Below are 14084 nucleotides of genomic sequence, written 5' to 3' on the forward strand. Positions count from 1 at the left end.
CCCGCATCTCATCTGCTTTATTTGAATCTATATATATTTATTTGCGGAAACCGATTCGCCCTATTTGCATCCATTCCAGAATTGCATGTTCGGTCAGGCCAAGAAAAGATTTGCCTTTCTTTATTGCATGACGGTTTTTCTTGTATCCCTGCCTGGTGTTGGTCTAGAGTCACATTAAATTCAGGAGATTGAATGGTTCGTTTCGTGAAATGCGATCTCCCGGCATGTACAGTACAATAAAGCTATAAACAGCCTTGAGAAAGTAAACAATTGTTTCCCTTTCAGTCTTTAAATAATAATACATTACACGGCATCTATCCTATGTAGTAGCTGAATACTATTTATATACCCTTCATTTGACAATACAAATCATTTCACGTACTGGCAACATTTTTATATTTCAAGAGACTTCCTTCTTAAGATATCACGGCGAAGAGCTCTTTAACTATAAGGAGGTTCAGTTCTCAACAGATCTTCTTGAGAGTTACTATAGCCAAAATTTATTTTATTTTTACGTTATTAAATATTTTAAAAACAGTATTTAGAAAATACTGACGCATTCATACTACAAAAAGCATCCATATAACACATTATTGCATTATGACTCCATAAATCTTGTTCAGACTTACCTAGTATGGGAGACTCGGCTAATTCCGCAATATTAAGAAGTAAATGTATCATATTTTTATCAAAATATTTGTTAAAAAATATTATCAAGATATGTAGACACGGACGAAACCTTTCATTACCAAATGAGATAAAGATACCTATGAAAATGCAAATATATTTAGTTGTACATACATTACAGTTGAAAAGAACCAACTCGGGTAATTCCGCAACAGTGCGGATAAATCTGCAATAGGACTTGGCTATTTCCGCAATAGTAAATAATTATGAAATATATTATGAAAGTAACATAAAAGGAACAATTTTACGTAACAATGCTCACTTTCTTCATAGCTGTGTAGCAAAACACGAAAAACAGCCAACTTTCGATGTTTCACTGTATTGCCGACAGAGGTGTCGACCAATATCCTTGATTTTTTTCTACAACACTGCAGAGGACATGCCTCCTGTTGACAGCTTTTCAAAACTTACGTTCACGCTATTGTAAAGCCGCAGTAAAATCATATATGCACTATTGCGGAATTACCCGTACTGCGGAATTAGCCGAGTTTCCCCTACTTATATTTTAATGAGTCGTAGTGTTTTCACAAATCACTTAATTAAAGAACCATTAAAGAACTTCATTAGAAGAAAAGTTTGTATTGTTTATATTTGCTCGCCAAGTACGTATGATAGACGTGAAATTGTACAGATTTATGAAATAAGAAATACCGTACATTAGAATATTTATTATTAAATTCTGTAGAATTTAGTTTAACTTTATTATGAATGAAATAGAAGTTACTAAATTTAGTTAGTCCTGAGAACTAGTTTTTCATCTAACTCATTAGACATGTATAACGTTAAAATTGAGGGATACTTTCGTTCAATAGTGTAAATGACAACAAAAGAATATTTTACTTTTGTTTCAGTTACTTTTCATCTTTTAGATCTACTGGTAATACAACCCATTACTTCTTTTAGAGTCATACATTTGTGTAGATTTGTTTAATGATGTAAGCTATCAGTTTTTATTTTCTGTCTTCTAATAAGAAAATAATTATTCCCTGACTTCATATTACCGCTGTTTTAATAGCATTTATCTGCGTAGACGTATCTGATATTTGAGTAATATAACTATGTTATTCTTTTTTTAAATATTTCTCAAATATTTCCACTAGGTAAGAGCTTGAACTAAGAGAAAAGTTGTATTTTCAGATTGATGTCGTTTTCTTCCTCCCTTTTCCCTCGCCTGTCCGCTGCTATGTCGCATTTTTTCTCTGTAGCATGCATGATGGTTTTTATCCGTGTAATGTTGGTAGAACGTAGTTTAGCATAGTTCATAACGTCTGCTTGTATTAGTTGTTCGTAATGTACTGTACATATTACTGACTTTAAAATGGATGTTCCACTTGTAGTCTCCACTCTTCTTATATTCATACCTATATATAAGGCTAAAATTTTATTGAGGACTATAATGAACATATATTGCTTTAAGTACGTATTTAAATTAATATATGTCCTTTATATTAAATCAGATCGCATTTAAGGATAGCATGAGGATATCTTCCTTTCATTTTATAATTAATATTTTACAAACGTTGAGTTATATTGCAGCTTTTTGGATTTTTCTACGATGTGGTAAAATGGAAAATTTTTCATGTTTCGGAACTTCATATTGGTTATTGCTGCTGTTTTCAAGGATATAAGTAACAAATACGCGTCAACTCCATTGCAGTTAACATCCAGTGTACAGCAGGAAATACCGGTTTTGGTCTATAGCGTCTGTTGTTAACATTCCTGTTATGAAAGGAAATTATATTGTAATAAACACAATCGAATATAACCTGTTGAATTTTTCGATCGATCAGATCTACCGAATTGTTCGACCATTTTGATGTAATCGAATGAATTCATTCGGTTCGCACATCAGAGTAAAAAAAATGAATATCGAATAGAAGTATCGAATGAAATATTCGGTAGTTGTATTTTCTTATCGAATAAGTTCAGTTTAGTCGATAATGCTCATAATAAACATCGCGCTTTTAGGAGATGGATGCATAGCAAGCTTAGGCTAGTTAACCGTACAACATGTTACTGTGCATATTGCATATTTTTTATCGGCAAGAAATGATCACTTCTGTAGTACTAGGGAACAATAAGTTATACAGGGCGTGTATACAGAGTGTATATATATATATAGGGGCGTATTCCTGACACCAAAACATAACAAAAAGTTCATATGAACATGGGTTCGCAAAACCTTCGTTAGGGAATTATGAAAGGAATTTCCTGTAGTGACCCCTGATTATGTAATTCACCTCAAACTTGCCTTTTTCCCCATTTTCTTCATTACAGTTGGTCATGACATTTGTTTTGTTTTGTCTGATTGCCTTTTCTTCTGTTTTGAGTTATTCACAGTAACATTCATCACATCACAAGATGTATTCAGTGAGATAAATGACGGATATGCACTACATTCATGGCCTAGCAGGTAGCAAATTTGATCAAACTCGTAACACCCCAGGATATTTTCACAGAGTACGGCAAAGCATGTAACGCAGGCTCAAGGCATGAATAGGTCACTTTGAGCAAATTTTGTAAATGTGTGTTGTTAAATGTATCACATGTACCATTACCAATAAACCCATAACTCCCTAACAAAGGGTTTGCGGATCCATGTTCATATGAACTTTTTGTTATGGTTTGGTGTCAGGAATACGCCCCCACATTTATGAACACATATATAGATACACCCTGTATTTTCGCATCCGTTGTACTAGAATAGAGCATATATATATACGAAGATAATTTCCAGCCTAAAATAATGTACAAGTTCGGACGAGATTCGGTGATCGATTTCAATCGGCATATCATAATATCAAAAACACAGACCGATTATTTAGTCCTGACAGCTCAGCGACGCGAAAGAGGGGAAGTAATAGGAGTAGTGGGGAGAGTTCCGGTGTAGATATAAGGGCGAGCGATCGGCACAGGAATGCAGTAGAGCTTAACTGTACTAGAAACATACCGCTCTACCGCACGCATGACATCCGATTGCTCGGAAGGCAAGTGAGTTAATAACCCAAACATCCCTTGGCGTAACTAAATGGACTCGCCTGACCCAGGCGCACATCTCCGGCGACTGTCAGGACTAAATAATCGTACTTTATTAGTCAATTAGTAAAATATAGTTTAACGAAGTAAATTTAGTACATATTTATAATCGCTTATGATGTTACTTTAATGATTTTTACCTTCTTCTGTTAGCTACAGTATCACAATATGGAGTTTCGAAACGTAAAAATTCTAACATTTCCAAACATGAATAAAATACACAGAAACTATAGAACGTTTACTTTTTTAATTATATAAGTTTTATAAATTTATTTATGCATATTTAAATTTGGTTACATTAGTACAATCTTTTTTGAGTTCATTATTACGTTATTTTCTATTTCATCATTTTCTTATTTATACAATGATCTACAGAAATCGTTAACACGGTCAGACAGGTGTCATATCAGGTGATACAGGTGCCGGTATTGCCATCTGAAGGGATTCCTTGTAGTTAATTGCCCTGTGGGCAGGAATGCCATAATGTTAGTCCGTTCGGGAGTATAATACTCTCTAATAGTTTCTCTTTGCATTCTGCACAGGCATTAAAAATAATTGTAGCGAAATGTTGGATTGTAAAGAAGTAAAAAAAAAATCTACATGAAATCGTATTTTTCACCAGAAATTTCGTTTGTTCTCGCCGTTAATCGAATCCAGGTCTCCGATGTGGCTAACATATAACACTTTGAGTGTGAAACTGTGGATTTATTTGCTTTGATGTAGAGAATAACAATTGATCTTCCTATTTTATAAGTCCGTGTGTTTTGCCAAGTTCAGATTTTGTGCACGTAGAATATCAGGCCCTATAGTAACTGAGGAATCTCATATAATACGTGATAATGGAAATCACACGAGGTCCACTAGCGAGAACTTGGCAAGGGAGTCGGTACTATCGATTGAATGTTTTACATACCACGAACAGCACCGTGTATTCAGGAAGAAGAGATTAAATCTACTGGACGTAATTTAATTCGATTTCATAAAACTTACATTGCTATTGTGTATTGGAAATTTGAGTGAAGGGCTAGTATCGAGATAGTGGTAAGCCGTATATTTGTTGAAATGAGTGCGACACACCTTTCTGAAGATGGATATAGTCTTCTGTATAATTTGGCTCGCTTCATTCCCACTGCAGTTTTGTTATTGCAACTACAGGGACATCATTTCATTTTTACTTCAATTTTTATTGTACCTGAGTTTTTTAAATGTACTTCACTCCCACCCCTTCTGCTAATGAAGTTCCAACTGTCCTCCAGACAGAATCAAGGCTGCATATAGTAAACAGCACTGAGTTAGTGAGTATAGTACGTTCCAGAAATATGTTCGCGTTTTCCAGTGACGAAAGAGCTTTCAATATTGAATCATACTTATTTTCGCACAGGTACTGTCCGTTTGCCTACGTCGCATCCCGATTTCCCCCACCTGCTCCTGCACGCCCCTCTGTAAAAGCTGGGCTGTCTTAGCTCTTTTCTGAAAACATTAATTTCTGTTAGGAATTGGACGTTTACGTAATATTATACAACTGTTTAAAATAACTTATATAAAAGGGCCTCGTTAAGTAATTAACTGTCACGTGATTTCCCCCCTTTCTACGATCCTGCGGCATAACCACTTGGACGGACAGTAGATAGCATGTCTGAGTAATTTTATCTGTGCGGTTCGGGCAGAAGTGAAGATTGAATTTACAGTTCGTAAGGTACTCTTTTATAGAGTAGGTACAGAATTATTTCAACATGAGTTATTAGTACGAAGGACGAAACTGGCAATTAGAATTAGATGTAATAGTCTATAGTGCGATAATATGCACAAAAGAACTGAAGCCTGTATCGAAATGAACGGCCCCATTTTCAAAAATGTGTTTAAATATTCATATTATGATTATTTTTCAATTTAATTTCTTTCTCTATATTGTAAGCTAATGTGCTGTAGACAGTATAATATACACTGCATAATGAATACGTTCGCATGGATAACTCAGTTCGTGAGTAAAAAGACTTATTCTTAATACAGTACTATATTTTGATTAAACAAAAACCTAATGAAAATTATCGAACTCAAAATCGCGATATTTCCTGTTTTACGTAAATGGATTAACTACTTTTCTTCCTTCCTATACCTAGTAGAGTGATTTGTTTGTGTTTTACCCCAGTATCATCGAACTACAGTCGTAGAAGGGGATAGCAAACTGTGTTTCCGGTTCTCTAAAAGTATAGCCACGTTAATATTAAAAATGTTAGTAAAAATAAAATGATGTCCCTGTATATCGGGTGAATCTAAAGGTAATTGTGAAATGCTAGGTGATGAAAGATAACATTTGTAATAAATAATATAGATAAACAAATCCATTACTATTTGGAATAGTTTCCAAAATTATTACAGTTGAAATATTCTTTCATACGATGCCAATTCTAGTGTGTAGAAGTCTTTTTTTACCTGTCCATACGTCATGTATTGAAACGTGTCACAACAGCTGTTCGACTACGCTGCCACACATACGTCGCTATGAATGAAGGACACTTTGAACTTAGCTTTTTCGTTTGCATTGAATATGTATTAGTATGACTCGATCAAAAATTGATTTCCAACGGGAGGAAAGCGAAATTTTCTTACTGTTGTAATGAACCACTCCATATTTCTCTCTCTATACTTAAAAGTAACTGCCACTCCGCTGACAGCACATCCCACGATTTTATCTACAAGCAACTCTCAATATACAAGCAGTGACATCAGCTGTAATCGTTATTCAGAAGTTGGTCGTGCAATAGAAGAGACTTCACTAAATATTTTTTTCTTCTTGTATGAATGTTTCGTTAATTAATTTTTATTTAAATTCAGTTTCTGTAATGTTTTACATGTTATCCTTATTGTATCTGATACTAAAGCACAATTTATGGTTGCCAATTGTAAATTGTGTGGATTTGTTGTATTTTAATCTTATTGTATTTTTACGTAATAGAATATGTAATATAATGTATAATCATTGTGTTATCATTATAGACCACTTGGCACTATTCCTTTCTTTCACACAGAACTATATTCTGTTACACAGTGCAAGATAATAATGCTTTCTTGTTAATATACGAGTATTTCAACTTATTATTGTATTATTAGATCCTATCACAAAATTAAGTTAACTAGAAATAGAGGTAACAATAAATTAGGATTATATTGACTGAACATTTTTATTATTGCTTTAAATGAATATTGTTTATACTAAAAGTGTCTATGAAATCACCGACTTTAGATATTTTATATGACAATATTTATGTAGTTGTAATCAGTGCGATGGTACAATTTTAAATACAGAAGAAAATGGTTAAAGACTGTATATTGCGTATCCTGATAATTAGTTTAACTGAAAATAATTTAAAGTTTCAACAACATGAGAATACTTTCAACGAATAAACTGTTTTATTTATAATACAAATATAAGGTATAAAATTTCAACGAAAGACCAATGCTTTTCTTTTACCAATATATAAGTGAAATCTGAAAATCTTTTTTAGAAACTAAAGAATTTTGTTTTTACATCAGAATAAAATTATATTTGGCAACTTCACTGTGATTACCTCCTAGTGTTGTTTTTTAATGTGTAACTGTGTGCCAAAATGGAAGATCCTATGTTTAAAAATTAGTGAATTGTTTCATCTCGAATAAAGACAATGGAAATGTTTCAAATAAATTGAAATAATCTCTAGTCGCCAAAGAAGGAAGTGTAGTTGCTTATCTATCTCAGTTTAACGAACCGTAGCAAATCAAACTATTCTTCCTGCGTGACTGGCAACTGCCACGATGACGTCTTCCTCTGGAGACGGAAGCAGTAAGTAATTCCAAAACCCAAGAAACTTTATACAAAATAAAGGGGAAACGTATTATTTTAACTCACATAAGTTATAAATCATATCATTACGAGAAAATTATATTAAAAAATGTTTTCGATAGAACAACAACCTATTGAGAATCTTGAGTTTTTCGAAAAAAAAAATAATAAATCCAACCAACATAATAATATAGCACCGTTGCAAAACATAAATAGCAGTACTTATTCCTTTGTTTTACTGAATTGTAAAGGTGTGGGTGTAAATGTACCTGAGGTACCGCGGCGACTGCAGCTCTGCCAACTTTCTACACTCGTGTCATTAAAGTTGAGTGAAAATTGCAATTCATTTTAGGTGATTAATATAAAACATGTCCTTTTTATGATTTAATTGCTACTAAAACAAGGTCATAACTAACTTACTCTACATTACGCTACAAAGAAAGTGATATTTTTAAATAATTTACGCAATATACGCGAAAGAAATTAAATCAAAATATATTTTATTTTAGTGAAAATCGATCGTAAAGAAACAATAGTGTTATAATTTTTTGTTATTCTTCTATGAATAATAACTGGGAAGAAATGAAATATGTTTCATTCCACTTTGTACTTTACTACATTGCTGAAATGCCCAGAAGTTAGATCTGAGCATATTTACTTTTATTTTACAAACCATCCATTATACAGCTTCGGACGAACTGTAAACTGTAGGCTTTTTTTCCCGGTCTCAGATTCTCGACATATGGTTTCCCTTTTGTTAACAAGAGCTTCTGCAGTCTCACGACATATTAACCTACAGCTGTTCACAAAACAAGGAAGTCTGTAGGCCAAAAACCATATGACTTTTACTTGTAGCCACTTTATTCAGAAATGGGATATTAAATTTATTTATTTATTTATTTATTTATTTATTTATTTATTTATTTATTTATTTATTTATTTATTTATTTATTTATTTATTTATTTATTTAACCTGGTAGAGATAAGGCCATCAGGCCTTCTCTTCCCCTCTACCTGGGGATTACAACCACAATATTAAGAATATAATTACAATTATAATTATAATTAATATTAAATTTACAAATACAATAAAAATCGAAGTACTAAAAGATTAACTGATTAATAAAAGCTAGACAGTTTATTGTAAAAGTTAAGAAGAGAGAAGCATTTCTTTTATTGATTAAGTAAAAAAAGTATACTGTAAATATTTAAAGTTGTTATGTTTCTCCTCTAGTATTTAAATGTTACCATCACCGTAAGTTATGTTCTTCTATCATGTCAGTAAAATATCTAAAATATTGATTTTCTTTCAAAGAAACTTGAAATTGATTTCATAGACACCCTGTATAGCGCACAAGGTAGATTGTGTTGATTGATGAATGATGACCGATATGATGTGTTTCCACAGCACCTCACAGTCCTAGGAGACAGAAGTTAAATCTTCGCATGAAAAGTTTGTCACTAGATTCACCCGAGTCAACGGAGCATGTCCAGAGGCGACGCCACGCGGCCCAGTCGACCTGCATCGACCCCCAGAGTAGCCAGTCGTCGTCGTCCCGCATCCAGTGTAACAGCAAGCTTCTTACCACTCTCGATATCACTCTGTTGTCACACGCTGGAGGTTCCCATACGTAGCACTGCACACAATCCAAATGAGGACGTAGTTATAAATTTGCACCATCTACACAAACACACACAATTTTTTTATTTGAATTCCTTTTAGAGTCGTCTTTGTCGGAAGAATTCAATATGATTCACAAATATTAAGCCTTTTACATTTATTTTCTCGTATTATAACTTTGTGAATGTGGATTCATCCTTGTTACTATAAATTGCAAAACAAATTTTTGTACACCAGCAGTATAAACAGTCTAAAGGCTCATTCACAATGAAAATTAAACATAACGTAAGCGTTAACTTAAGAATATAAATGTTACAGTAAAATCAAAAAGTCATACCATCATTCACGATGGGAACATAAACATAACCGCAAACATACTTGGTAACCATGGAAACATAACAACAACGCCATTTCCCCATATTCTGTCGTATACTTCAGCGCTCCACGATTGTGTTCTGTTTGCAAATCGCATAAGCATGGAAGTTTGGAGTTTTCAAACTTTCATGTTAACGTCTTACGGTAATGTTTATGTTAATGCTTATGTGAATCATTGTGAATGATCCCATTTGGTAGCCTGGGCGCAAACTTCTGTGTTTATGTTACGGTTATGTTTAATTTTCATTGTGAATGGGCCTTAAGTCGTGCACCCCGCCACATTATTTTCCAAATACCGTAAAATATTACCATGCCAACTAAAACGTAATGACTTCTGTTATGATGACATAACTTATGCTATAAAATTGATATTATTAAACGATTTTCTGTGTAATAATATACAGGGACATCACTTTATTTTTACCAACATTTTTAACATTAACCTGGCTATACTCGGAAACAGTGTTACCCCCCTTCCATTTGGATTTGCTAGTGCAATATGTAAACAAATCATTTTATTAGCTATAGGAGGTGAGAAAAGTAGTGTATCCATTTATGTTACAGGGAAATACAGCATTATGATTTTCAGTTTGATCATTACTTTTACGGTATTTTATCAAAAAATAGTAGAGTAGTAACAATTTTTTTTTTCACAAACTCTTCAGGCGGTTATATTCATTATGTAATATCTACTTCATTCAGCATATTACTAACCTAATTTATTCCTGAGAATTTTGTGAGCATTTACGTAAGAAACCCAAATTTCTACAGCTAACTTCTTGACTGACTTATTAGGACTTCCCTGCATCCTTTCTCTAGTATCTTCTACAGCATCTTCTGTCACTTTTGTTGGTCATCTTACACTTTTCTTCCTTTCTGTACACTCTGTTGCTCTAAATTTATCTACCAGATTAATGACATTTCTACGAAAATATTCCGTAATGATATAATCAGGAAATTGTGAAAAAAACTGTTGTTCACATTCGGTTATATTGTAAAATTCCAGTTTCCATCATCGTCCTTCATACCTACAAACAGTAAAACAAAACTCTTGTTTAAATAATGCTGTTAAGTACCGTACCATATTTTAGGGTACCGTACTTTCGGTAACTCTAATCTTCACTTGTGCTCAGTCCACACAGATGAATTCAGTTATGCTATACACCATACCTGTGTGAAAATAAACTTCAATAATATAAACTCTTTCTTCTATAGAAAACGCAACATATTTCTGAAACACACTGTACTATGTACTGTTTACTTCACTGCTAGCAACAGCGGCCGTAAGTTTGTGTGACTGACGTTAGCAAGGACATTAGTGAAAGGGGTGGGAGTCAAGTACATTTAGAAACGCAGGTACAATAAAAATTGAAGTAAAAATAAAATGATGTCCCTGTATAATATAGCACTGCTGTCATAGCAACTCATTCTTCATAGTTTTTTTATTTTTTTATTTTATTGAGCTTCCTCAAATTAGAGGCTGCCATTAGACAAAACATACAAAACAATACAAGAACAAATAGATGATGAAAGATAACAGAGTAAGAAAAAAAAGTAAACAAGTACACAAACAAATAAACACTGGTAGTTTACAGAATAAAAAAAGTTACAAGTAAAGAAGCAATGAAAGCTAATAAGAGAAAGAAAAAATATCAAACTATCCATCATTAAAAATTTGAAATGTTATTTCTTTATTAATTATTTTATAATGCTGTTGTACAAAAAAAATTGCAAAGGAAACACATTTGTAATGTTACACAGTTATTGCACTTGTCAAAATATAAAACGAGTGTCGCTCGTTTCCTAAACATTGACTTACGCAATTACGTATGACATGATAAACGTGTTTCATAATATGCTATTATGCAACAACCTTCAAAGCATTTCAAAATTCACATATTATTACTTTTGCTAAAACAGTTTTATATTTCCACTCTATAACATTTTAATTTGACGCATTATTAGATTCAAAGTAAAAATTTTGCACTTGTAAATTAAATATTTTGAAATGTGTACATTATTAAGTTTCTGTACGAATTCTTATATCTACAAAAGAGTATCTATCTTTTGGAGTCACTGTTGCCATAGTTAGTGGTCCCTCTATTAGAGGCTTTAGAGGCTTTTGCCCTTCATGGAACACATCGTCTCGTTCGTTCGTTGCCATAGAGACATGTGATTTACAGGGCTTACATCTCAAAATTTCCCAGTCTAAATAACTATTTATTCACTTAAATTTGATTTAAACAAAAAGCTCGTCAATTAGATATTGAGGGGGAAGTTTAAAATCAGTGTAAATTGCACCCCCACCCCACCCTTTTCGAAATTTTAAATGACACCCCTATATTATGATACTTAAATTTGAAACAGTATTCAATTGTTTATACATCTCATTTATTTCACATATTTTATTTTCTATCGTCGTCTTGCAACTTGGATTGTTGTTATTGTTAGTCGTTGGTTATAGGATGAGAACAAAGTTTATTTTGGATAATTTCCTAAATTTAATTAATTAAACTTACTAAGTTGAATGTTCAAAATGTGCTTCATTGTTTACTAAACAATAATACAGCCCATCTCGAAACTCTACATTGCATTGCATTAGTATCAACACCAGACATAAATAATGTAAATCTAAACTTCGGCTTTTACTATCCTTTATCCAATTTTACAATTTTAAGTAATAAGTTTACAAAACAAAACCATAATATTGCTTAATATTAGTTTTTGGCCGATCGTGTTTTTAACAAACTTACGTTCTTGGTAGGCCTTGTAAGTTAAACTTACAACACATGTGTGGTAAGTAAATAACAAATGAATAACAACTATCGACAAATACGAATAAATAACAAATGAATGACACCTATCGACAAATAACAAACGGCAATTACACATGCAAAAACAAAATATTATTTATTTAAATTAAAAATGATTAATAATATACTTTTATTAAGATCGGACAAAAAATAGTATGCAATACATGTGTGTGTTAAGTGTATTACAGATTTAAGTTATCACACTTCTGTGGCAATATACTGTTGTGTTACTACGTGAAATAACTTGTAATCAACATTAGTCTCTGTAGTTTTATTCTTTTCGATGTAGATGGGAAGATAATGTTAAAATGGATTTCAAGGAGATGGGATATGATGATAGAGAGTGGATTAATCTTACACAGGATAGGGACCGATGGCGGGCTTATGTGAGACTAGCAATGAACCTTAGGGTTCCTTAAAAGCCATTTGTAAGTAAGTTTTATTCTTTTCAGCTCTAATTAACAAAAACGACAATCCAGGTTTTTGCCAGGCAACGATAGAAAAAAAGATCTGAAACAAATTAATCATATGTATAAAGAATTGAATACTCTTTAAAATTTAAAAACAAGAATATAGGAGTGCCATTTGAAATTTCAAATGGAGGGAGGAGGTGAGGAGGTGAGGAGGTGAACCCTAAAATGCAATTAACACTGGTTTTAAACTTCCCCCTCAATATCTAACTTGACGTGTTTTTTTGTTTAAATTAAATTTAATTGATATAAATAGTTATTTAGACTGGAAAGTTTGGAAATGAACGCCCTGTATAAGATTTAAAATATCACGCAATTATTTTCCCAAATAGAGTTTCGTCACACAATAGGCATATAGCTTTAAAATATTCTCCCGATAACACCAATGATCTTTTCTAGACGTGAAAAAATCTTAGAAAAATAATACCCTTACTCCAAAACTTTTGGATTTTATATTTTATTAATCCCCTCTAAAAATTAATTGTAGACCTACTCCAAATAATTTTAACTTGGCTTAAAATTCTCAAAATAATTGCACATTGTAAAGTATTTTGAACTCCACTTATTATTAAGTAACAAAGGAAAAGTTTGTCATTTTACACTGAAAGGCTTCAATAGATAATGATTCCACTTCAATACAGTTTGAAATGTATATAAGAGTTATATTAGGTTCCTGAAAAATAATTCCATTCGAAAACATATGACACAATACGTTGTATTAGTTTATAAAATTACTTCCGTTCAAAAACATTAACTGAATTGTACATTTCATTAGTCTTCGAAGAAATAGTTCCAATTTAAAACACTTTCAATCGTATATTTTACATGTTAGCACACTTCTCACAATAATTTTACATCACAATATTCTATTTTTTAACGTATGGATAATTATGTTCTTCAGAAGAGCTACATGCACTTAAAAGTGTTTAAAATGTACCTGCATTACTGCAAAAACTCTCTGTTGCTGTAGAACATTTAAACATTGATACAGTACAGTGTTTTAAGATAAATTTATCGTCATATTCTCTCGAAATAAGTATTAATTATCATTCTAAAATTTCTTGTTCTTACATAATATTACCATGTGAAAATGTCACTACATTTACATATCTTACACAGCAATTTCTGCAAGTAACTTTACTAGATTATGTAACTTCCTAAGATATTTTTGATCTAAGATACTTGTAAAACTTAAATTATTTTGATGATTAAACTTGATAATAACCGTAATAACATTCCGTAATATCACCAATGTCCATTGT

The 14084-nt window shown here is 32.3% G+C and overlaps 1 protein-coding gene across 1 annotated transcript in view; it reads left to right on the forward strand.

The window, feature by feature from the left end:
- LOC138695208 (uncharacterized) overlaps window positions 1–14084 on the forward strand; it is a 666755-nt gene that overhangs the window by 620170 nt on the left and 32501 nt on the right. Inside the window, exon 15 of the mRNA XM_069819668.1 lies at window positions 8952–9110. Coding sequence (XP_069675769.1) covers window positions 8952–9110 — 159 coding nt within the window. The remainder of the gene's footprint in view (window positions 1–8951; window positions 9111–14084) is intronic.

The sequence above is a fragment of the Periplaneta americana genome, chromosome 2, assembly GCF_040183065.1.
Source record: "Periplaneta americana isolate PAMFEO1 chromosome 2, P.americana_PAMFEO1_priV1, whole genome shotgun sequence".
In the NCBI taxonomy this organism is placed as follows: domain Eukaryota; kingdom Metazoa; phylum Arthropoda; class Insecta; order Blattodea; family Blattidae; genus Periplaneta; species Periplaneta americana.